The 26,394-nt window shown below is 29.5% G+C and overlaps 1 protein-coding gene across 3 annotated transcripts in view; it reads left to right on the forward strand.

The window, feature by feature from the left end:
* Nlg1 (Neuroligin 1) overlaps positions 1–26,394 on the forward strand; it is a 190,033-nt gene that overhangs the window by 107,987 nt on the left and 55,652 nt on the right. For all 3 annotated transcript variants that reach the window (XM_088231401.1, XM_088231402.1, XM_088231403.1), the window contains exon 5: positions 2,438–2,626. In XM_088231401.1, coding sequence (XP_088087527.1) covers positions 2,438–2,626 — 189 coding nt within the window. The remainder of the gene's footprint in view (positions 1–2,437; positions 2,627–26,394) is intronic.

A 26,394-nucleotide genomic window follows, 5' to 3' on the forward strand; every position in this document is an offset into this window, starting at 1 on the left:
CCTGAAAGCAACTGGTGATGTCCACATGCTCCACTTAGGAAGGGATGTGGAAAAGAAAAAGAAGAATAATACTTTAAGTCAGTTTGATAAGGTTTGATAACAAGACAAAACGCGTCAAATGTTATATTAAAAAAAATAAAGGCAGAGTTTTCGATACCTAACCAAATTTTAATATCTATTCTACAAATCATTTGCATACACAATAGTTAAGTAAAATATTTACTTTAGAAATGATATTTTTGAAACTAAAATATTGAAAAAAGTAATATGCTTTCAGATTCTTTACAAAATACGATGGAAAACGATTTAAAAATGTTTTTTAAGTTAGTTAAAGCTCATTCCACAGTCAAACCGAATGAATTGCAAAAGTTTGTTCATAAAAAAATGTATTATTATGATAAGGGATGCAACGAGTTTGTTCATGAACAAAGCGCAGAGATAATCCGCATTGCTAAAGGAATTATTCTCAGCAGTACAGCGTGGAAGAAACCGAGTACCTACGTATAATATAACGCAATATACAAAAACAAACGCTTGCATCATAGAATTAAGAATAGTCCAGAAACCGCATTAGCACATCAAACAGAAAGCGACTAAACAATCCATAAATGAGTAGGTTTACGTTTTGACCCATTATTTTCTTTGTAGACGTCGCTCAGTACGCAATTCCTGATTTGTATTCAACTATGCCGTGTTGTGTCCTTTTATAGTGTAGAAATATTGCTAGGATCTTAAAGAAACAGGATGCAATCACATTTCATGTGTAATTAGCAAATGAATGTATATGTAACAAATGCATTACTTAAAAATTGAATTATTTTTCTGTCAGATTGTCAAAGAAATAAAATGAACATTTTGTTAGTGTTGCCAGGGTGGTAATTTTTTTTACCCTACTCTGCTCATTTAATGAGAAAACTTATGAAAATTAGATCTCGGATTAAGCAACTCTTTCTTAGACATTTGACCGACATAATCTTTAAAACATCAAATTTTATTTAACATGATACAAACATTTCTGTTTTATGTAAAATTAACATTGTTTTATTTTTTAAGTTTAAAGTTCATTGATTCAATTACTCTTATTAAATGACCCTTTACTTATCTACTCTGTTGTATCAATCAATATTTTCGCGTGTACAATAAAATTTTAGAGAAATTAACAGATTACTTTTTTTTGTACCTCACATTTGTGTTATAATTATATTTTTTTGATTAAAACACAAATGTGAGAATGTACCATGTATGATTATTATATAGATACTTTGCTGGTCTGTCTTCAACCTTATCTTTGTTATGTTCTTTAATCATTGTTGACTGCATGTTTCTATAAAATAAACAAATAATATGTAGTTTGGCTCAGAAAAAGCAACCAGATAATTAAAAATATATGTTTAAGCAGACAAGTTAGACAACGGGTATCTAGTCATTTTTAAGGCTTAGGTATGACTTTTAAAATGGCATCTGAATAAAATAAAATATCAAGAATTTCATGGCATAATACTGAAAAAAAAATTGAGAGGATACGAAATTTATAAAGTTTTAAGGAAAATTTGTGCGAAAAATCAAAACTCTTAAGTTGTATTTTTTAAGGTCTGAGGAGTTTTTTAAGTCTTCAGGTATATAATTTTTAAATAGTTAATGACATAATTTATTGATTTCATTTTAATGAATTATTATAAATATTTTTTTATTTATTCAAAGGCTGACGCATTTAAAAAAACGAAAAAACTTTTTTTTTAAAACACTTAACATTTGTTCAGTAAAAAAAAACCTGTACTAAAATTACAAATATCTTTAAATATGTTTACCATAACTATGTATGTTTCAAATAGGTAATAATAATAATGTATGGATAATTTATAAAGTGCATTTTTTGTGAAAATCACCTCAAGGGCGCTGTACAATAAATAAATATCCCAACACGTCTTGCAGCTACAGAGCGCATGGACGGTTGGGATTCTAGTTCCTCGTCTCCAATTATGATATATAATAATTATGATATATACGAGCAAGATAACAGAACGTCTTGCAACTACAGAGCGCATGGACAATAAGAAATCTAGCCCCTATTTACATTTTTATTTTTAAATTTTTTATTTGACAATGAAGTTTAGAGTTTAAGTGATATTTTAAAAACGAAATAAAAATATAATTTATAAAGTTGAAAGTTAGATAACAACAAGTCTTGCAGCTACTGAGCGCATGGATGGCTGAAATTCTAGACCCCATTTACTAGGTGTGAGAAAAGAGATCATAAATATTTACTTATTGTCACAGTCTATCCTGAAGATGGCTCCTGCAATGGAAGCCGAAACGTTGGAACTAATCCTACTTACACGGGATCACCCAAAAATATATAAATATTAAAAGTAATAATCATTTCAAAACACCCCAGTTTCTAGGTTTCTTACTGATTTGGGGTTTAATTTTTCTCTAGGATTTATGAAGCCCAGTATATCGGAGCATACCATTGGTAACTTCGGACTCCTCGACCAGGTTGCTGCTCTGCAGTGGGTAAAGGATAATATAGCTGCCTTCCATGGAGATCCAGGGTCTGTCACTCTAGCTGGACATGGAACGGGAGCCGCTTGTGCCAACTTTCTCATGGTATCACCAGTTGCCAACGGTAAGGAAATAAGTTTTCATTTAAATAAAACGCCGATAAATCTTTGAGAACTTTGAACAGGAGTTCAGAAGCTATTTACTCTTTAACTTCTAAGCTTATAATCTAATTGCAATTATTATGCAAAGATTGGTACATGCTCAAGACATTGTAAACAAACCTTTTTGCAACCACTATTTCCATTTGGGACATCTCACTCTTTATCCAATCTCCGATTTTTTTACAATGAGAGTTTTTTTTTTACATCTCTGATTTATGACATCTATGCCTAATTTTTACCAAAAAAAATCATGCTATTTGCACGTCATTAGATACGCAAAATAATTGGATCTGTTGCATTTTTCTCGTATCGATAAATTTCCGATCGTATATTTATTAAAGAAACTGTGATTACTATGAATAATCGTGTAATAACACAAAAATTGTTTTTTCTTTTACGTTTTGGAAAACGTTAATGTTCATATATGTTTGAATTAAGTTGTAATTTTTATTTAGATGTAATATAACAAACTTACTTCTTTTGAAAATAAACTAAAAAAATAAAAATATTTATTTATAAGGTAGAATTAACCCAACTGAAAAGATTCATTAATATAAATTTCACCTTCTTAAATAAACGTTTGGCCTCGCACTGTTATGGTCAGTGTATTTGCGTACAATGCGAGAGGTCTCAGGTTCGATTCCCGGTATGGTTGTTATGAAATATTGATATAAAATGGTGTTTTCACACCAGAATGTTTCATAGTCCGCGGAATGGTACCTGAAACGAAAGACTGATCAGTTTACGTTCATGTAACAAAAATGTTCAATATTTGCTTCAATTGGTGTAATAATGCAGTGCCATATGCACCAGTAAGTGCGGTAAAGGAATAATGAAATAAAAGTTTCAGCTCTAAAATATCACGATAATTAACAGATAGAAAAATTAAAGAAACGTGAAAGTTTAAACATAGGCACGTAAATGTTAAACAAAATGTTAAGTTGCCTCTTAAACCAGCCAATGACTGCTCATAAGCTCTGTAAATGCCTTGACTTTCATATTCTCTTTTCTAAAATGTCTTCCATATCTGTTGTAATATGTTAATAATCTATTCAGTTAAATGCAATTATTTAATGTGAAATGGAATTAAAATGGACCTTTTACATGTGGTTTTAATTCATTTTACCAAATAGGTAAAATCTGTTTAGTAAATGAATTAAAATCTACAAAGCGCGATTTAATAATTGCAAATATGACAATGTTCCCAAAATAAAATCAGACTACATATAATTGAATGTCATTTTGATTCGGAGGTTTAATTTGGTATAATTATATAATCGTGTTGGCTGAAAATATAATGTTTACAAAATTTTGCATTTATTTTTGTTATTTTATACGCTAAGATCCAGGTTTGAATAATTTGAAATCGATCGTATTTACTTTAATCTTGCATACTTTATTTTTAACGAGTTATGTTTTTTAATTAATAATTCCAAAATTTCTTTCATTTTTGAGGCTAGTTCTTATTACAATTTTACATTAGAAAGCAAACGTTTTTTTGTGTTTCTCCTCAAATACAATAATTGTTTTTAAAATCTAGAATATTTTTTTTCGTCAACAACAGTTTTTTGATTTGACAAAAAATTATTTAATAAAAATCAACCTATCCTAATTTTATCGTATTGTTTGAATTTGTTGGTACTACTCATTAGCCAAAAATAGACATAATATTCAACAATTTTTTAGTACGTCCAAATGCTTGCAGACTTGATGAATTTCCTCCCTCATTTTTGAGAAGTGAATATGAAAGTCTAGGCATTTACATGGCTTATGAACGGTCATTGGCTAGTTTAAGTGGCCACTTTATCCCTGAACAGATGAATCTCCCCCACACGATAAAGGTTTCAGTTCTTTTACTTCACAAAAGTCAACAGATGGAAGAATTGAGGAAATGTGGATGTTCAAACATTGGCAAAATTGTGAATATTACACAGTGTGTGTGGCCACTTGAACTAGCCAATGACAGGTTATAAACCCTGTAAATGCCTAGACTTTCATATCCCCTTCTCAAAAATGTTTTCCTTCTCGGTTTTTATTTTTTATTTTTTAAATATATTTTTTATAATCCTCTCTGTTGCAACAAATTCAAATAGGCATATTATTATAAAGTGTATACATTTTACTAAAATTTTATTAATTATAATAAAGTCCGTGAAAAAATCACCAAATAAATTCAATGTTCCTACCACTTTTTGATCAAAAACGTTATTTTATCAATACTCTTAGATGAACATACACCAAATATAAATCTATTGCCACTGAGAGGGGAATCATTTTTGAGGATATATGGAAGTCTTATGATTCGTCGTCGCTAGTTTAGATGGCTACTTCATAATCTATAAACTGGCTACAAAGTGTGAGACTGATCACCTTAACTTCATGTAATAATGTAACATATGATCGAGATACGGTGTATTAATTTTATCATTGCAGTGCTCTATGATCAATTCGTTATTGATAAGGAGTTTGATTATGATTCTTTAAAAAGTAGTCTTGTGTATAAATCAAGAATATTACTGGTTACGCCACAATTACTTTGTTAATTTTTTTTGCTGCCTACTGAGCCCTGGTTAAAATGTTGCGATTCTTAACGAAGGAAGGTACCACTTTTTTTCTGGCCAAACATATTCAAATGTATAGGCCAAAGGAACAAAATATAATAACCAAACTGTCAGTGCTCATGTGCTGAGATAATTTTCACTCCTCACCGCGATCATAATTCAGTTATTTTTGCGATTATTAATTAATTTAATCCACTTTGTCGTGTGATAATAATAATTAAGAAACCATGTTAAGTGCCGATCCTTCATGACCACTGGATTTGATCTGATCCTGACTGCCGCGAGACAAGTTCCAAATAATAAGGTACCTGAACTCCAGTGCACGGTAGGAAAATGCATTAATTGTATTAGGGTTCGGTGGCAAAGCATAAAGATAACATATTCCGCGAACCGGACAATTTCGAGCGTTTATATGCCAACAGGTAAGTGGCGCGATCAAACACAATAGCTGAGAAAAATAAATCAGCAAAATTATTGTTAAAACAAAAAACTTTCATATTTTTACTTAACCCTTTACAGGGCAAGACTCTGGGGAACTTTGAAATTATTTTTTCCATACTTATATGCGTATATATAATGGTTTTGATTTATATATTCTTTAGTAAGTGGTAAACACGTATAATCAAAGACTGTAAGGGGTTCAGTGGGTAATAGAAAAAAAAAACGTTTAACCCTTTCAACCCTTCATTCAAATTTACAAAATTAAAAAAAAAAAAAACCCTTTAACCTACCGAAAAACTAAGGCGGTGAGCTTAATTTTTAATTACTGGAACCCCTGAATACGTCTCTGATTTTTTTAAACGTAGGTTATCAGCATTACACAGAAAAGTTAGTTTTTTTTTTGTCTCTAAATGGTTCGTTTGTTTAGAAACGAATTCCCGTCATTTTTATAAATAATACGTAAGGCAAGTTTTAAACATATATAATAAAATTCAATTAACTTTATTGAATAAACGTATACTGTAAGATAATAACACATTTTTAGTTAATTTTGGTCGGTTGATTATTTGTTTGAGACTCACATAAAAATGATCATTTAATAATTTTCCAAGTATAAAGATAAACACCAAAAATATTTTTTTTATATCCACTGAAATTAATTCAAGTCTGAAAGGGTAAAGAACATTATAACTTTAACATAAAATATTTTACCATGGATTTCTATTAGATTCATAGAAAGTTAGATATATTTTATTGAAAAGGACAAATTTAAATGAAAACCCAATCAAAAATATATCGTCACCGTATTAGAAACTCTCAATATCAATAATATGAAATTCCCCCTGCGGACATCATTCGATAAACAGCACTAGCTCGTTTTGTAGGGTTAATTACCTTGATATCAAATAATTAAGTACTGCATGAATTTACAAAATGAAATATTTTACGTAATACGACGTTTTTTGTGTGTCAATAATGTATTCTGGTATATTGTTATTATTTATTTAAAAAAATAAATATGTTAATTTTCACTTTTTTATTTTGTACTTTTTTAAAACAAATCAGTTATTATTTCATAACACCTTCACCATACACTGCACAAATATAGCGAGCAGCTTTGGCAACCTTATTTCCTAGATTGGACGCGAACGTAAGGAGGTGTCGAAAATGCTCACTTTCGTCTACATGTCATTTTATTTTGAAGTCTATTAGTCATTTTGTTTTTCCCAACGCTGGCTGATACAGCAAACTTCCGTCATCATCATCAAAGCACTCTTGAAACTGCTCAAATTTTGACACGGAGCTATGAGAAGTTATCTATTTAGGTTTAAATTAAAGAATGATGACTATTGTCCATGCGATGATATTTCTTCACAGAGTATCGAACATCTGTTATTTCAGTGCCCATTTTTCAGTTTACAACGCTAATATATAATCTTATATAACTTGAAGCAGAATGCAGGAAAGATGTAATATCCTTAACATATATTCACACTGTAGTTAAAAGTAGTTATCACGCGCCATTGTTCTTGAACTTTGTAACAATGCTGATTGGACTTATAAAGGTAATAAACCAAAATCAGTGATCGGACATCCCATTTCCAAGATAAACAAAAACGATTTTTTCTGAGTACCTTAGTCTTGCACATGACATGTAAGGCTACTAAATAAAAAGCAAACAAAATATATTCTAGTACAGAAAACTTTATTTTTATTTTTTTTTTATTTTCTTTTATTCAGGAAACATACAGTACAGTTACAAAGTTTAATATTTTACACAATTGGACTTAATTCTAATGGACCAGTGAAGTTTCCATATTAAAAAGCAATTAAATCTAATGTTAATTATGAACGTATAAAAAAGAGAAGGAAAAAGAAAACATATATGAAAGTTGTTTAAAAATTTAAATTTAAGTGAAAAAAATATATTTTAAGGTTTGTAGTTTGTAGTGAGTATTTACAAATGGAAATAATATTAAAAATGGAGAAAATTTGTAAGAGTAATTAAGAATTAAGAATGGAAATAAAGAATGAAAAACATGCTCAGATGTAAAAATAAAATAAAATAGTAATAACATTTTTTTTAAAAAAGGAAAAACATAAACACATATTTATTTTAAGGGATTCAAAGAAACGATGAGAAGAATCTTTAAGTGAAATATAAGACAGTAAATTTAAATTTAGGTCAATTTAAAAAACATCTTCAAAATTAATGACACATTATAGTAAGAGCAGCAATATATTGATTTTATTAACATATATAATATAAGTAATTAAAGGTAGTTTAAAAGTATAAAAAGTATAAAAACATGCCAATGGCAGCAGAGAAAAAAGAAAAAATAAAGAAGGAATAACAAGTATGGCAAGTAATCATTTAAAATTTGAAAAAGCAATATAAGGAGAAGATTTTAAACCAAGAGAAGTCGATAAAATTTCATTAAAGCGATTTTAGTAGTAACTTTCTTCTGAATAAAGTAAAAGAAGATGAAAAAGAAGTGCTTATTTTGGAAAAACACCGGAAAAGTCACATTTTTGAAGTTATACTCATATGTCCGCCTATTAAAGATACATTTAAAGAAAATGAGCCAAACAATAAACTATGAGAATAAATGTTCTCTACTCAATTCCCGTTTTCAGGATGTTTACCTAAGAGTAACCATCGAGTCATAAAACCTAAACATACTCGTACCTACGTTAGATAGATGCGTAGATTTACACAACCAATAGTTCTCAATATGTATCGTCTGTTGGGTGATCCCGTAAAGGTTGGATTTTTTTATAGTTGAAAGAGCCATCTTTGGGGTAAACTATGTGTTGTGCAGAAAAAAAAATGTTTTAGTACTAGAAATTTGTACCGTGTCGCAGTCAGCAGTAGGTACATTAAGTGCCATTTTATTGTTTGTATTTTAAGCCAGTCGTCTATATTTATATCTTGATATCTACAAGTTTCATTTCAAAAACGTGTAGAAGCGTTTAAGTTCTGACATCATGATATTATTACGAGACTTAGTGAAGCGCTGAAAACTTGACCTGAAAATGGTTTTAGAGCGCTGTTAAAAGCTCCTTACCTGAAATAATGTAAAACTGATCCATAAACATAATGTTCAACGATTCGGCAGGCTGCCAAACGTGCAAGGCTGATCTGCAATTCAAGTTGCATCAATATGGAACTGTAAAATGGCGAGAATGCTCGTAACTGCATGAACTTGCCGACATTTTTGATAAAGTTAATGGGCTAGGAAGCTCTGTGAACACCTCTTCTACGTGAAGAATTTTGCTTACAATTGTCTTTTTACTTATCTTCAACGGCAAACCATCACCGCGTTACCCAAATATATATTTTTTAAAGTTTTTAGTAAATTTGTGTTTTTTTAAAAACTTTAAAACAAATTTATTTCGAATTTCCTTTTAAATTAAAAGTAAGGTTTAAATAAAATATAAAAGGTTTTAACACTTATGTTTTTTGCAAACTAAATCACAACACTGGAAAATGACAAATATTTGGTCGTTATTTTAAAAATTCCTCAACAACAACAAACCTTTACCCCGTTTTCCCGCGGGGGTAGGCAGAGAACGCATATCACTCTCTCTTTGCATACAAAACTCGCTTCCTCTACATTCATACATATTTTCACCCACGCACGCCGATTATTACTACTCTTGACATGTCCATCATCAAGTATTTGATGGAATTTATCGTGCCATGTCTTTCTCGTTCTTCCTCGTTTTCTGCATCCATCAACATTCGCATCGTTGATCCTTTTAGCCGTTCTTTCACTGTCCATTCGCTCTACATGTCCAAACCAACGCATCACTCCTTTCTTGATCCTGTCAATAATGCATGTCTCAGCCTTACATAGGATCTTGACATTTGTGCACCTATCATACATTGTTTTACCACACATTCGCAAATATTTAAAGAGTCAATTATTATTCTTAATGCGTTGATTTTTTGATTTTAACAATATTTTGTTACGGTAATATACCTCTATATAACAAAACAAGGTTTGAAGTATAAAAGCATGTCAGTGGCTTCAGGTTTCAGTTTAAAGAACATGAAGTATTGCATTGTTCAAACACATTTGCATGGAAGAAAAAAAATTTTTATCTCATTAAGAATCAGCCAAGGAGCATTTACAAAAATGTAAAAATTTGTTTTTTGTATAAATATGTTATTTTTCTTTTTAAGTAAAATAAAATAATGATATTTGTATCCTAGAAGATAAAACACGGGAGTCCACTATTTGTCGTTTTGAAATTGAAAATGTAGAAATTATCGCAATAAGCTCTTTTATACACGCATAAAACACCGAAATTTACTTTTGTCGTATAAATGCTTTTGATTTATTTATTTTACAGAAACAAATAGTCGACAATTATATAATAACATAAAAAATATACGGTTAAAGGATAGACCAGTGATGTTTCTTAATAATAAAATTGGCCATTCCGAATATAATAAACTGCCTGATGAGCTAAGACACGAAAAACTTAATAAAAAATCCAGAAGTGTCGCAATCAAAAAATATTTCTTAAATCTTTTTGATATTGATAATTATTAATGTAATTTATATGAGATGGTGTTTAATGTTTCTTATACAATAATGTTTTCTTTTTATTTCGGATGTATTAATTTGTATGATATTATGTATTGTCAAAAAAATGTTTTTTCTTATGTACGGTCCCAAATGAGTTTCTTATAATTCCTGGGAGTATAATTTGTAATTTTTGTGTTATATATTTTATTTGTAATACAAATTTAAAAAAAATCATACATATTAAATTGTGGTTCAAAAAAAGGATTCGTTTGTGTGTACTTGTATGATAGTAAGTGCAGAGGTTTATTTTTGTGTATTTGTGTGGGAGTAAGTGTTCAGGTGTGTGTAAGCGTGATCATAATTAAATAGCAAGTGGGAGCGTATCGCAACCAGAAAAATGATTATTAATTTGTTTTGAAATAAGTTAATGGGCATGTTTAATATATCAGAAAATGAAAAAACGCATTTTTGTTTCAGTAAGAACAATAGAAGAAAAGGCGTTGTGCATAGTTAGTGCTACATACTGACAGATGGAATAAATGCTTTTTTTATGTCACGCTAAAGGCAAAATAAAGATTAATTTTGGAGAGTAGGTTAAAGGAATCTACTTTATCATTAAATAATTGATTTAAATGGCATAATTTAGATATATTGCGTCTTAGTTGAGTTTAATAAAAATAATAAAATTTCAATTTCAAATAATAAAATCTCGGTCGGGTTGTGGTCGTGTGGCTAGTGTCTCGGACTCACGGACCAAAGGTCTGTAGTTCGAATCCCACTCTACCCCAACTTGATTCCATTTTCTAATAGTGAGTTATTTAAAACTCGTTGAAAATGGCCCTCAAAATTAAATATTTGGGTAAATCATAAGAACGCAAATATTTCTTTTTTTAAAAAAAAAAAATAAAAATATATAAGTTTCTCTAGATATGCTTTATTAATATTTATTTATTTATTTATTCATATTTTTCGCTTACAAACTATAATTAATAATAAAAATAATGTGACCTCACTGGGGTTTGCCGTGCCGAGGACACTCAACAATTTAGTTTTTTTTATTACATTTGAGAATAAACAAAGAAGACTCACTTAAAAAACAAACATAATTAACAAATATTCAGACAGTTTTAAAAACAAGGTATTTATAAACATCTATATTATTTATATTGCAAAACACACAATAAAAACAACAAAAACCTAACATAAGCCATACAGTATGATGTTATATGTTCTATTATTATTGAAATTGTAATTATTTTATTGAAATTTTTTTATTGATCGAAATAGTCTCATTCGGTTCAAAATTTATGATGTTTTGGGAATAACACAATCACAAAATATTGTTTTGTAAATATTTCGTTCAATGTGATTCCCGCGGCTCATCATTTTAAACATATATTAAGTGTGTGATTTTACGAACTAAATATTTTATTTTATAACATAAGGTGTGTAGGTTAAGAACTAAGAATTACGTTTAAATATAAATTTTGTTTTAGTGTGAAGGTAAAAACCCATTCAATTTTCTAAAACAAGTAATAAACTGTCCTCACAAATCTCCGTAAGACCATCCTTAAAGCTTCGTAAAAGCTTAAACGGAAAACGTAAAATGTTTACGAACGTTAGAAACGGATATCCTATGTACTTAAATAGGATCTTATCCAAATGAGAGATGTTACATTTGTTATAGAATTTCGATGTTATCAACCGATGAACACGATCAATCAAAAAGTTACCCACACAACATATACAAATTAATCAATTTGATAAAAGGAATTCCACTGTTTTCTAATTTATTTATTTTTGTATTGGCGTACTATTTAACTGAGCAAAAAAAAAATTTTTTTTTTGTGCGTTGTTTACAAAGATATGATTTTTTAAAGTTACATTTATCAAATACCGCTCCAAATGACTGTAATCAGTGTGTCACTTTTCAGTAGTGACGTCATGAAACGGTTGGAGTTCTTACTATCACTAACCTGACAAGAATCTATGGAATATTGCTTTGATTACTTCATTTAATTGATTGTAATTTGCTCATTTCTATGTTATAGTTGTTTTTACAAACGTTTTGATTTAGAAAAACCTAGAAAGTTGACATAATCTCTGGTTGAAATGTCAAATTAAACAAATTATACTCTTTTTTTTCTATGGTCAAAACGTTGCGGGGGTTTTAAGCGGAATCCGGAAATACTACACTTAGATATAAGGAGTGACGTCATTATTTACGATTTTAAAATGAATACTATTTTTAACATTTTTTATTTATTTTTGCGTGCGTTTTTGAGATATTTCATCCTACTCTGAAATTTTGAAATATTCACGTGTACACGAAAACATTTTAAAAATTTAATTCCGGGTTGGGCTGGAATTTCTCATTATGGCACAAGATCGGAAAGAATTCGGAAAAAACATATAAATTAACTGCATAAGAAATACGAAGTGGCTTTTCTTGGCTTACAATGCATTTTGTTTGGAAACAAGAATGATGAAATTTATGTTTCATTTTCCATTGTCAGTTTTTAGATTTAAAATTCTTAATTCTATAAAATTGAAATGGCTCTCATTGTTCGAATTCTGTCAAAATTACTGACTTTTTTTGTATTTTACTTACCAACATATAAATAATACCCACTATTTACTTGAATTTTTTGCCTAAGACTGTAATAATTATTGAAAATATCAAATTATGTACCTACTATGCGTGGTGCGTCCATAGATTGGATAGAACTAATGCTTCCCCAAATATTTGACTTCTGAACAATCAGGACTAAATTTTATTACGTAATAAAATCATCTATAAGTTGACCTATTTCTTTCGTAACTACAACTTATATTTTTCAATTAGTTTGTTATTCGTAACCATCCGAAATGGGTTTGATGTTCATTTATTAATAACTTCTAAAAAAATGTGACAAACCCACACACGAGCTTCCGCTTGTGCATTTATGCGCGAACAAAAATAAAATGCATTAGAGGGCGGTTGAATATTGAAACATGAAACTTCACAAGTCTGTTGCTTCCTGTACTGAATTCATAAATCTGCGCTCGCGCAAACTGACTTCTTACGTGCTTGTGGAAGCAGTTCTAAGAAACTAATCCACGTTTATTTTTTATGCATTGTGAGTATGTTAAAACAAATTAAGTGGTTGACACGATGGTATTACATTATAAAGATATGAAATTTAACTCTTTTTTGCTGAAATTATGGCATAAAATTGCTTTTTAGTTTCAAAATTATTTCAAAGTACTTAACTCGAATTACTGTGTTGGTAATAAACTTTGAACAGAGAATTGTTTTCCTAATTGAAAACCTTATCTAACGCCCCTCGTATAAAAAAAATAAAAAAACAAAAAACGCCCCTAGTACCTACCTTATTTTATTTTATAATTCATTTTTATTGATAAATGTCTATAAAGAAAAATGTAGTTCGTTGCTTTGAAAAAAAACGTATATTTATTAGATACATATTTATTAGACCAAAAAATTAACTTTTGTAATGAAACTCTTAAATTGCTATTTAAACTCTCATGCAAAAGCTCTCTGGGCGTGTTTAAAAAATAAAACATAATAATTATAATTATTACTGGAGAAAAATATTTATCAGTCGTTAATTTTTGGATTAAGGGTGAGATATTTTAATCACTTTGCATTCCAATAGAAGCAATATTATTTCTGATTATTAAACTGTTAATTCCATGAAGATAGTCAAGTTATTATCTGTATTGATTGATAACTAAAATTGAAATTTTAAAATCCAATGAAAATCATATGCAGAAACTTATGTAAGGACTCGTGAAAATGCATTTTCTGTCATGCTTGTGCGCCTGTCACAGACATTTAAAAAATCATTTTATAATCCCAGATAAAATAGGTTAAATAATAGTTCTTCAAAAACATAAACACAGGTTCAAAGCTATGACATTTTCACTATAATTCAATCAAACTTTGGGAATATTTCAAAACGCAAGAGTCACCTGTCTCCATAGAGATGAATATGAGAATATTCCCGTACGGTGTCCTTAAAAAAACTATTTCAATTGTTTTTGTTTTTTTTCAAAAATAAGACAAGATATGGGAATCTGTAAGTATAAAGTGTTAATTGTGTCCGTTTTTTTTCTTTTCTAAAATGGGCGCCAAATATAAAACAAAATCGTTAAAATTAAAAGTCATTAAAAAAAAACTGTTTGCGATAAAAAGGAGAAATATCCGGGTCGGCATTGAAATATATTTTTCTAAAGTGTATTTTTGTAATTATATTTCTATGTAAATAATATGTGTATGGAAAAAAATAAAATAAAAACCCCTTTCCAGACAAGCGCCATGAATGTTTAATTATAAAACCTTGAATGTAAACAATTTATGTTCGTTTTTTTTTCAAATGAAGAAAACAAGAGGACCAATTATAACAATTTATTTAAAAATGTATTTGTTTTCATCATTTTACAAACAATTGGTCAATAATAAATATATTATCCGTATTGGTTTTCTCTTTCATTTTCTCGATTGAAGGAGAGCAGGTGACAAAAAAGGCTTACTTTTATAAACTTGACATTCCATTAGTTTGAAGTCTTATAATTAAATCAAATAATAAACGTAAAGTAAAAAAAAGCTAATACAATATTTTGAAGAGCTAAAATTTTTCTCTTTTGAACCACGTATAACTTTTACCCTTTTGTTTTACTTTGAGTAATCATTTTAAAATTTGACAAAAAACGTACACAACTTATGTTAATACTTAAAACTTTAAATATAAAAATCAAACACTGATTAGAGTCTACCGAATACATATTTTTATTTTTACAATATAATAACAAAAAATTCTGTGACAATTATTTCGCCTTGTTAGGGCATAGGAAAATGTGTGCTGCTGTTGTAGCCAATTCAATAAATATGGCGGCGATATCTACTAAATAAAAGATCTTGATAACAGTGGACTGTATACAATATTTATTTTAAAGCACAGTGCGCTCCGCGATGACCGAAGACTTCGAGAAAAAACGAAATAGAGAGCGATTATAGCCCTTGTGCTATCTTTATATACTATGCTATTAGTACCCAGTAGAGTAACAATAATCTGGTGTTGCACTCACAAAAATCAATATGAATTTGAATGAAAAACTATTAAACTAACGTTAAGATACATATATACCCCGCTCATTGAATCCATTATATCTTACGGAGTGCGTGTCTGGGGTCTCACCTTCCAGTCTCATCTGGGTAAAATTTATGATATTCAGGTAAGACTGTTGAGGGGGAGACTGGGGAGACTGTTGAGGCGAAACATATGGGCGAAGGTGTATATTTGAAAATCTGTAATGTCCTGCCGGTAAAACAACTTTGTGACTACAAATTGATGGTAGATCACTTTGTTGATCCGGAATATAAAAAAAGAGCTTTTCACACTCACAATACTTGATCAAAAACTAAGGGTTCCCTGTTTGTTCCCCGAATTACAAATTACTTCGGAGATCGAACATTAAATTGCGTTGTTCCAAGATTGTTCAATGATCTCACACAAACCCTTAACCATTGGTTTTTCCCTTAATTATGATCAATGTACATGCTATAGTTCATAAGATTATTTTTATTTTCTACTTAAGTACCTTGAATTATATAACTATATAAGGACATTCAATCCAAATAATCTTCACATTCGTTTGAAAATGCAAGGCGAAACAACTGTCACGAAGTTTTTATGTTTATATTTGTAAAAATAAAATAAAGTATTCAGTAGACTCAAATCAGTGTTTGATTTCTAATTATAAGTTTGAATATAGAGTTCTACAAAATAAACACCAAATCAATCAACATATATTACTGTATGTATTTAACACCTTATATAAATAAAAGGACGGCCATATTGCCCCTAGCAATTTCTTCCAACCTACCTGAACTAAATATAATCACAAGTTCATGGACATATTCTAGGTAATGGTACAGAATCTTTATATAATAATTTTACACAAAATTTTATAACAAAAATTAACTTAAAACTTACACTTTATTCTTTATAAGTCTAATTTATTTGCTTAAGTACCTAGAATTATAAAGCTTTACAAGGACCTTCAATCCATTCTATCTTCTCATTCGTTTGATAATATCCTAACAAGGCGAAACAATTATCATGGAATTTTTTGTTTTTATATTCAAAAAATAAAATAATATGTTCAGTGGACTCTAATCACTGTTTGATTCTTATATTAAAAGTATAAATATGGAGTTCTAAAAAATTTACATCTTATCAATCAATAAATAAATTAACACTTAATACAGAAAATACCAAGCATCGGTTGCCTCCTTGTTTGTGCCTTAAACAAATATACAAAACGTTTTTTATCAAAGAAATATTGTTTTTGCATTAGATAATTTGGTAGCTGCAAATAAATCCATGCAATTAACTTTTTTTTAATTTTTGTATATGTCAGTTAAAGATAATCATAAAAATTGATTGCAATTAAATTATTTTTACTAAAACACTGGTAAAGTGTTTAATAAAGGTAGACAGATTGAGTATACCAACTAACAATATTTTAAGCTTGTCCAAATTTCTCTAGACAAGGACCGGATCCAACTCCCTCGGGAGCTGTTAACATTAACATATTATAACAAAGATGAAAAACATTTTAGAGAAGGTAATATAGAAACCTAGGCATCTACAGGGCTTATGACTTGTCACTGAGTTAAGTTAAATAACGGTTTCAGCTCTATAACTTCACAAACATTAACAGGTGAAAAAATTGAAGGAACGCAGATGTTCATATATGGGCAGAATGGTGAATGTTACACGGTGTGTAAAGTGGCTAGACTTATAAATACCAACTACTGTAATAAATGGTTTTTTGGTGAAATAATTTTGTCAAAAATTTATTAAAGTGGTTTAGACGTTTGCCTATCATGCCATAGGCTTCGATTTTGTTTCCGCCATGATCAGAAAAATTACTGCTTAAATATGATATTTTTACACTGCAATATATTTCATAATCAACTTGATTTTTTAATTTTTATTATTTTCTATTTTATTGCACCACAACAGGCCAGGAGGCCTAATCCTATCGGTGAATTACATCATAGAACACCCAGGCTTGAGGAAAATCACATTTAACTTTCGTGTTCTCACCGGGAATCGAACTCGGAACCTTCCGTGTGTGAGTTAAGCGCCTTGACCACTACACCACGTAGGCCGCCTTTTATTTTACATTCTTCTTACGAAAAATACCCAAGATACGCTGCATTTTGGTATATCAAAGGAGTGCTTTATGCACCATTAGTTGCAAAAAGGATCTAAGCAATGAAGTGAATTAAAAAAAAAAAAAATATGAATACATCAAAACTTTTCGAATTGTAATATTATGCATAATTTAAATGAAACCAGTTCATGTTATGGAAAGAATAATTAAAACCATTTATGGCATTAAACATTTAAATGAATTTTACGATCATACAACGGTTCAGTCTTTTGTGAATATTAAGCTGCCAGTTTTCCGAAGAATGGCTGAAAACAAAAAAACATTAGCCATCAAGTATACAATGTTTGTATTATGATTGCTCATATAAATGGACGGACGTACGCAGCCGGATTGCTTACAATTTGCATGCTAATTTTGTATTATCCTAACGAGCTTACGATGTTACATATCTCAATTTTATTCAGCTCTTTGTGAACTTTGAGCTTTTGCTAGGAAATTGTTTGCGTCTCTTGAAAATAGGAAAACAAAACATCGTTTCATACAAGATTACAGAAATTTTAGCCATTTCTACATAACGCGCAACGGTACATTTTGTAGTGTTCACAAACTAAATTGGCAAATGGCCGCATTCAATAAGCACTAGAAATGCGGCTGGAAATAACAGGAGCCACATTTAATAGTATGGAGGCTTTGGAGATTTATGTTATTTCACAAGGTATTTCAACAAAGATACACCCATATTTAACTTCCCTTACTAAACGTAGAAGGATTTCTGACCTGTCTTTCCTCTTCAAAATTTTAAACAATTTTATCGATAATCCATATATCTTAGAGCGTATTTCAATCAATTGTCCCGTAAAGTCAACAAAACTAGTTTTTTTTTTCATAATTCATTGCCCAAAATTAAATATGTTCAAAACTCGTTTATTTATCATAGCTGCTCCAAATTTAATTAATTTTGTCCCCATTTAGATATTTTTAATACAAAATTTTGTGACTTAAAAAAAAAAGCTTTTTGAAACACTGTAAAATAAAACATTTGTCAATGTGTAATAAGTTGATGTTTCTTTTATTATGTCTATTTTTATTATAATATCAAAATTTTGAATTGGTCAACTATATTATGAAAATCCCTCTCCTCCACTCCTCCACTCTATTTCCTCATCCCTTAACTTTCTACGAGCTTATATAATATATTATTTTTCTCTTTACTGTGTAACATGTTATTTCATTATATTTGTAGAAAACTTAACTGGATGTATGTACTATCTTTTATATTTTGTTTTCTTATATACTCGTAACAACTGTTGTTTTTCCTTAATAAATAAAAATATATTTATTTATACATATATTATATACGGGGATCCGTCACACTATATTTTTACAGGGTGCAGTGACGTCAGTGGCTTGCACAATACCTACCCTAATACCTAGAAAATTAATAACAATATTATTATACACGGAAGATCTTCAAATAAAAAAAAGAGCTTAAAAAAACGTACTTCGTGAGCAACTAGAATTAGAACATATAACTAAATGTAATGAACTAACATTGTCCTGCAATGAAAGTAAAATCTCACACACGCAAATACATACGTCGCACACATACAATTAAGTAAACTATCTCCTTGTAATATATTATATCCTTTATGTATTTATTTGTTTATTTATTTATTCATTTATGATTCTATGAACAATTTACATAATTACAATAACACCAGTGGAAAAAAAAATACAACAAAAAATAACATTATATTAAAAAAAGAACAAAAACATCGAGAAAAGTATACAATGGTAAACAGTATTTAAAAATAAAAAAGAAATATTACATCTGTAACAAATATAAATATTTACCTTAATAAAAGAAAGGTAAATAAAAGAAAATAGCATTTATAAAATAAATAAAACCACTTTGTTTTTAACCACTAATTTCATTTTCCACCGACCGGTTTCAAAGCAAACAAGCTTCTTCGTCAAGGTTCACGTAACTTATGAATTGATTCCTTTTTTTATTTTTATCATGTTCACAAAATACTACAAGTGGACCCAATAAATCAAGTCGTTTTTTCCTTACACGGGTGGTAATTTGATATCATTATTTTCGAAGTTAGACAATAGAGGACTAAAAGAAATATTGTTTATTTGGTTTTTATTTATTGTTTTATTATTATAAATCCCTTTTTAAATTTCTAAGATTTCTTAGTTGTCTAATTTTAACATTTTATTTTCAACATGAAGTACTTTTAATTTAGTGTCTTTATTGAAGTTATGATTATTTTCTATCAGATGATTTGCGAATTCAGAAAAAATATTTTTTTTAAAGCATCTTAAGTGTTGTTTTACTCTAATATTAAAGTTTCTTTTAGTTTTTCCAATGTAGATTGAATCGCAATCATTACAATTTAATTAGTATATCCCAGATTTATTTAATTTATGGACTTTGTCTTTGTAATTTTTTAACAATGTTTCTATATTGTTAGTTGTGTAGAAAGCCGGTTTAATGTTTGATGGTAGGGAATTAGATAATTGTTTTGAAAAAATGTCATCGAATATATGTACCATATATATATTTATATTTTATATATGTGCAAATGGATATTATAAATGTTTTTACATATACGTGTATAGTACTTAGTTTATATTTTATGTCTAGTTCTTTTTTTACAAAAAAATAACTTGTAAATTATTATTATGTTTTAAAATGTTCTCGCCTATTATAGCCCGGAACGGGGTTAGTACCCTTGTTAGCCAGGCAAAGTTTTTCACAAAAAAATATAAATATGATACAATGTATAAATGAAAAAATAAATATTATGCATTATTGGATAAACAGTGGATTTTTATATAGGCTCAAGCATTGTTTTTAAAGTTATAATTATTGTAAGGTAGATGCTGTAAAATCCCAATAAAAGAAAATAAAATAAAAATAAAAAAATATTATAAAGGATACATTCATATGTTTAAATAGTATCCTTATTACGTTTTTAAGATTTAATCGGGTGTATGAAATTAATTTAATAAATAAAAACACCCTTCCATACAACTAACGACGGGATATTTCGAAGTTCTGTAAAACTTACAAAAATATTGACAGTATCGGGACATATTGTAAAACAACTTGAGCCTTAGTTTTTTGCCCTTAAACTTTTCACCCCTCTCGTAAGTAAAACGAGATATATTCAATATCCGAATTCTAAAAGCGAAGAAAAGAAAGAAAGAAAAAATACACCCAGTGTATAGGAGACGCCAAACTTATTTTTGAACTTCTGAGGAGGTAAACAATAATGCGATTTAGACAGGAGAGTTTCCTCATATTTTCGAAAAATTGAACGATAGATTCTAGAAAGGAGTACGGACATTCGTCAAGCAGGCAAGAAAAGTCGGAAATAAAGGAGAAGAAAGATATTTGACGTAAAGAAACCCATCACAATGGTGAAATCCTGTAATAAAAATAAATTTTCCTGGTTTTATCGTCAGCCGACGAATTGAAAATCTACTTCGCCATTCTCAAACTTTCACCCGGAATTGTTTCCTTGTATTGGTTTATTCTACAATGGAATTGGAAACGTTAACAAATAGGAAATAAAAGACAATCAACTACTGTATTGTTTGTAGATGCTTGTCAACAGAGATTAAACAGTTTTCAAACAACCAATAAACCATCACGCCGTTTCCCCTAGGGGTAGGCAGATATGATAGAATGCCATGTAACTATTTCGTTTATTTTAACAATGTTTTGAGTTTATCTAAATGTTTGCAGACAGGCTGGACTTTCTTTATTCCCTTTTCAAAAACGTTTTCCCTTTCTGTTGCAAAAATTTTAATAGGCGAGATGATATATCTGGCTCTCATCTCCTTCAGATGCCAGTCCAGGGACTATGAAATATTGCAGTGTGAAAATTAACTTTATAAATTGATATCCATGTCAACTTTATCGGCAATCGATTCCACGACCCTTTACATGGTAGGCATACGCGCTAACCACAACTACCCATTTAATTGTATTACTTTGTAATAATTTATTCTTGCAGGCAACAGAGCATGCTAGAAAATTCACTCTTTCATGCCTCATATTATCGGCCTCATATTATTGCTCCTTTAGGCTTCAGTTGTTTTGGATCTAAAGCACCTAAAACAATTATCTTTAAGGCTTCAATTTATCTTTTACTGTCCGGAGTAATCTATATACAAGATATAAAGAAAAATCTTTTAATTAACATAATGGCACCAAAACCACACACATATCTGAGCAAATACTTGGGTTATTCATCATCATCATCATCAATCCATATCATCAAGTCAGTTTACGATACATAATATATTTTCGAAGTTATTAAAATGAGGTATTTTGATATTATTTGTACAAAACTACAAATAAATTTGGAATAAGAATGTACCTACTTTCTGCGGTGAAAAATAATCGTATAGTCATAAAATAGGTTTTTTTTTACGTTTTACATTCCAATGTCATGATAATGCGTTTCCGGTTCAATTTGCAATTATAATGTACTTGCTCGCAACTCTGAGATATGAGGAAATGGCGACGCGCATGATATTAAAAGACGCTAAGATTCTAGAGTAACAGAGTTAAATTATGATGATGGCAATGAGCCCCGAATAAGCATATGAAAACTTATACGGGTAGATACTGGAAAAAAATCATAAAGAATGAACTTTTTGAGTTTTTTGTGTACGACAGATTGACCCGACAGGCTTCTGTTTGAAATAATAATCGTATTGATTATTCAGTGTGGAAAAATGTGTAAACTTTTTACAATTTTTCTCACAGTGAATTTTAAATTCTGTGTGCGTTTTATCGTAAATTTGTTATCATTTTTCTTTATAAAACGAAATAAAATATTCTTTTAGCTTATGGTTTTGGGATATCAATTAGTTTTAAAGCTACTGTCTACTGGCCTTATGAGTTAATAATCTGCAAAAAAATAAACTTATTTCCTTCTGTAAAATGTTTTCCTCTGCTGTAATTTGTCAATCTTAATGACTTCACAGGAAGTGAAATCCAGTATTTTGTCTAAATGCATTATAAACACTTTTATATGAAATATACGAAATGCAAAAATCACATGGATATCAAAAATAGTAAAATAATACGTATATTTTGTTTTCTCTAAATATTTTTTTAATCATACTACAAATAGGTTTTGTCGAAAATTTGTGAAACAACGACTTGGCTTTAAATATTTATTGAAATTCAAATAATCATTTTTCTCAACATCCCTTATCTGATTGGTACTCCTTTGATAATTCTTTTGCATTTTATTTGAATTATAATTAAATGATTTTAATTTTTAAAAAAATGTTGCCATAATTATATAAAATCCTGATTTATAACCCCTGCTTGCACTTGTATATAACATAGAAATTCGTAAAGTCTCCCACCAGTCTGACGATGTCGGTCACGACAAAACGCAGTCACTGGTACAAATTTATAAATAAAAGTGGGATAAAAATATATACTTTTTTTATTTTTATAATTACCTGAATTATTTTCAGATAAATACACACAGATTGTGCTCCAGTTCGATTCTTGGCAGAGAAGACGTGAAATATTGGTTTTAATGGTGGTTGTACACTGCAATACTATATTGTACTAGAACATATGGCAAATGATTGATCACCTTTCCTTAAATGCAAGAAAAAGTATTAAGATACTCTGCATTTGGAGTAAAATTGTAGTGCCCTATACAACACAGAGTGCGGTTAGAAAATTGGTGAAGATGGCAGGCCAAAAAACTAGCATAATTGTAATGTTGAATTTAAGCACAGAACACTGAAGCTCGAGTAAAATAAAAATTAATTAAATAAAAAAACAACTTTGTTTTTAACAACTAATTCATTTGTTTTTCCATAGACCGGTTTCAAAGCAAATAAACTTCTTCGTCAAGGCTTACGTAACTAATGAATTCCTCCCTTTTTTTTATTATGTTAGCTAAATACTTAATACGTGGAGCCAATAAATCAAGCCTTTTTTTTCATAAAAGGGTGGCAATTTGATATGATTATTTTCGAAGCTAGGCAGGAGTGGATAAAAAGAAATATTGTTTATTTGGTTATTAATTATTTTTTTCTTACTATTATTCACTTTTTTTATTTCTACGATTTCTAAGTTGCTAAATTTTGACATTTTATTTTCAATCTGAAGTACTTTTAATCTAGTGTCTTGATTGGAGTTGTGATTATTTTCTATCAGATGGTTTGCAAATTCAGAAAAAAAATAATTATTTAAGCATCTTAAGGGTTGTTTTACTCTAATTTTAAAGTTTCTTTTAGTTTTTCCAATGTATAGTGAATCACAATTATTACAATTTAATTGGTACAACCTAGATTTATTATATTTATGGACTTTGTCTTCGTGATTTTTTTAACAATGTCCCTATATTATTAGTTGTGTAGAATGCAGGTTTAATGTTTAACGGGAGAGAATAAGATAATTGTTTGGAAAAAAAAAATATATTTATAAAAATAATCCATCTCCATTGTTTGGTGGGAGAAGAATATAAACTTTTATTCATAAGTTATTTATCGGATCAATATTATTGTGTTTTTACCGGGAATCGAACCCGAAATCCTCTGCGCATGACACAAGCATCCTAGCAGTGACACCATGGGGCCGTCAATTGCATACCGTGAATTTAATTATCAATGTATTTTTTTACTCATTTAGTAAACGATGAAACAATACGAAGTTTGGTTTTCAATTTCATCAAATTTAATTTACGTAAAAACAGATTTCTAAAAAATATATATAAATTACTTTCTCTGTGAAAGTTTTTTGTTGATGTTCCCTTTTATTTTCTACAAAAAAGTTAGGATAAAAAAGCTAGGCCAGCAAATAAAACACTTCTCATGAAATTTTAGTTTTAAAAGGTGTCCTTTTTTTCACTTTTGAAAAATCAGGTAAAATGTTTTTCGCCTTAAAACTTTGTTCAATATCCGTTCCATGTACACACATTACAACTTGTAGGCGATTTCCGCTTACTTTGGAAACTTTGTGTCACAGGGTTTTTTTAGAGCATCGAATGTTAACGCTTCGGAATGTTCGCTCCCTTTTCGACAGATCTGGAGAGTGGTTTAACCCCGCCATTTGATTGTTTAAAAAAGTCTGACCACACCCCTCGGGAACTAAGTTTTACCTTTAGAAGTTAGGTAGTAAGTTTTATTTATTTTATCGGCATTCGGTTCGTAACATCCTCATAACCTTTACACACCATCTAGTAAATAGGGCACTGCATTTGTACACCAGATGAAGGGTATCTGGATCATTTGTTTTCCCTTATTTTCTTTTTTGAAGTGAATTTTATTAAATTTCTGTGATTAAATTTTAAGCTTCCCTTTTATAAATACTTTTTCTTTTAGCGTTTTAAACAGTTTTTTTAGCGTTGAGCTAAGTTTTTTTATATTATTTATAAATTAAGCATTAATTATTTGGTAAAACATTTAACTTATGTTAGTAAATATAAGTATAAAACCGCTTACCAACTTTTTATGTCTACCGGTTGCAAGACATACCCGTCTTTTCGTCAGGACACTCACAATACCAACATGCAAATGCTAAAATAAATTTTTACCCTTTATCATCAACGTAGATTACATAGTATATATGAAAAAAAATAAAAACAAAACATGTAGAGTTGTAGGGGGGTGCAATGGCCACCATGTCCGAACATGCACTAAAAATGAGCAAAATAATATTTATGTATGTTGGTTGTTTAATTGAGCGGGGGGGAAGAGGTTCATAAAATGATGGGCTAGGAGGTTTTTTATTGTTTACTTATACTGTGTACTACAGTGATTATAAAGATGGAAGTAAATTTTAGTATCATGTTGGTGTAGTGTGTGTCCCGATGAAGAGATGGGTACGTCTCGAAACCGGTAGATAAAAAATTCGGTAAGTGGTTATTTACAAATATTTACTTACTTTTATTATAATTATAAACATTAACAAGACTAGTAAACATGACTACATACTTTGCTTTGTTAAGTAAGTAGTCATGTTTAGTTGTTTGTAATTGCTCTCTAATTTAATAAATAAATAAAAGCAAAGTGATCAGTCTTACACTTCAGAAATCAATCAAGGGACAATGAAATATTGCAATGTATCCTATAAAGTAAAAAGATATATTTCGTGTCCACCTTACTAGAAATTGACTAGGACCTCAAGCATAGTAAGCGAATGTACCTACCACTACACTACGAGGCGGGCCTATCTTTATTTGATTTCCTTTTACTTGATTTTTACCTGAGAGTGGCCATCTGGTTGAAAACACTCATCAAGAGTTCTGCTTCTTTTCAAAGTTCCTACAGACAGACTATATTTGACGACCGTCAAACTGAAAAGTGTGTTGATCGTAAAAAGTAGAGTTGCTTCGAAATGCGCTTGACTTTCGACGATCGTCATTTATTGCCTACACGTAGCTTCCAGATTTCGTCAACAAACGACAGTTGACATTTCGTCACTTCAATTCGTTTCTGTTCATCAGACCAAAACCCAAATTTGAAGAAATAGAGTTTTAAAGTTTTTTTTTACGAAAAAGGTATACATAATAGGTCGAAAAAATACAAAAATTAATTATGAAAGTTATTTTGAAAAAACCGTCTACTTTTCCCACTGTTGAATTGAATTGAATTGTTGACTTCAAATACATAAAGACAAAATAAATAGTGGTGTTTCTAGGTCACAAAACGTAAGTACGCGACCTAAAACAGGTGGTAATATCTAAATTCCCAAATTAAGAACAACCACAGCACAACATCATTATACTTACGGAGGAATATTTTTCTTTAGTGAAATGAGCAAAGATAAAAAAGTACAGTCAGGAGTTCAAAATATTTAAGAAAGAAGTAAAAAGTTACATTTATAATTTTTCTTTATGAAGCACTGATAAAAAATACCGTTTGTAAGATTTTTTTGTAATTTTTATGTGTTATCCTAAAAATATTAATAATTAAAAATGAAATAAATGAACTATTATAAGACTTCAC

The sequence above is a fragment of the Micrasema longulum genome, unplaced genomic scaffold (assembly GCF_059751315.1).
Source record: "Micrasema longulum isolate JH-2025_06_02 unplaced genomic scaffold, ASM5975131v1 h1tg000881l, whole genome shotgun sequence".
NCBI classification, from domain to species: Eukaryota; Metazoa; Arthropoda; class Insecta; order Trichoptera; family Brachycentridae; genus Micrasema; species Micrasema longulum.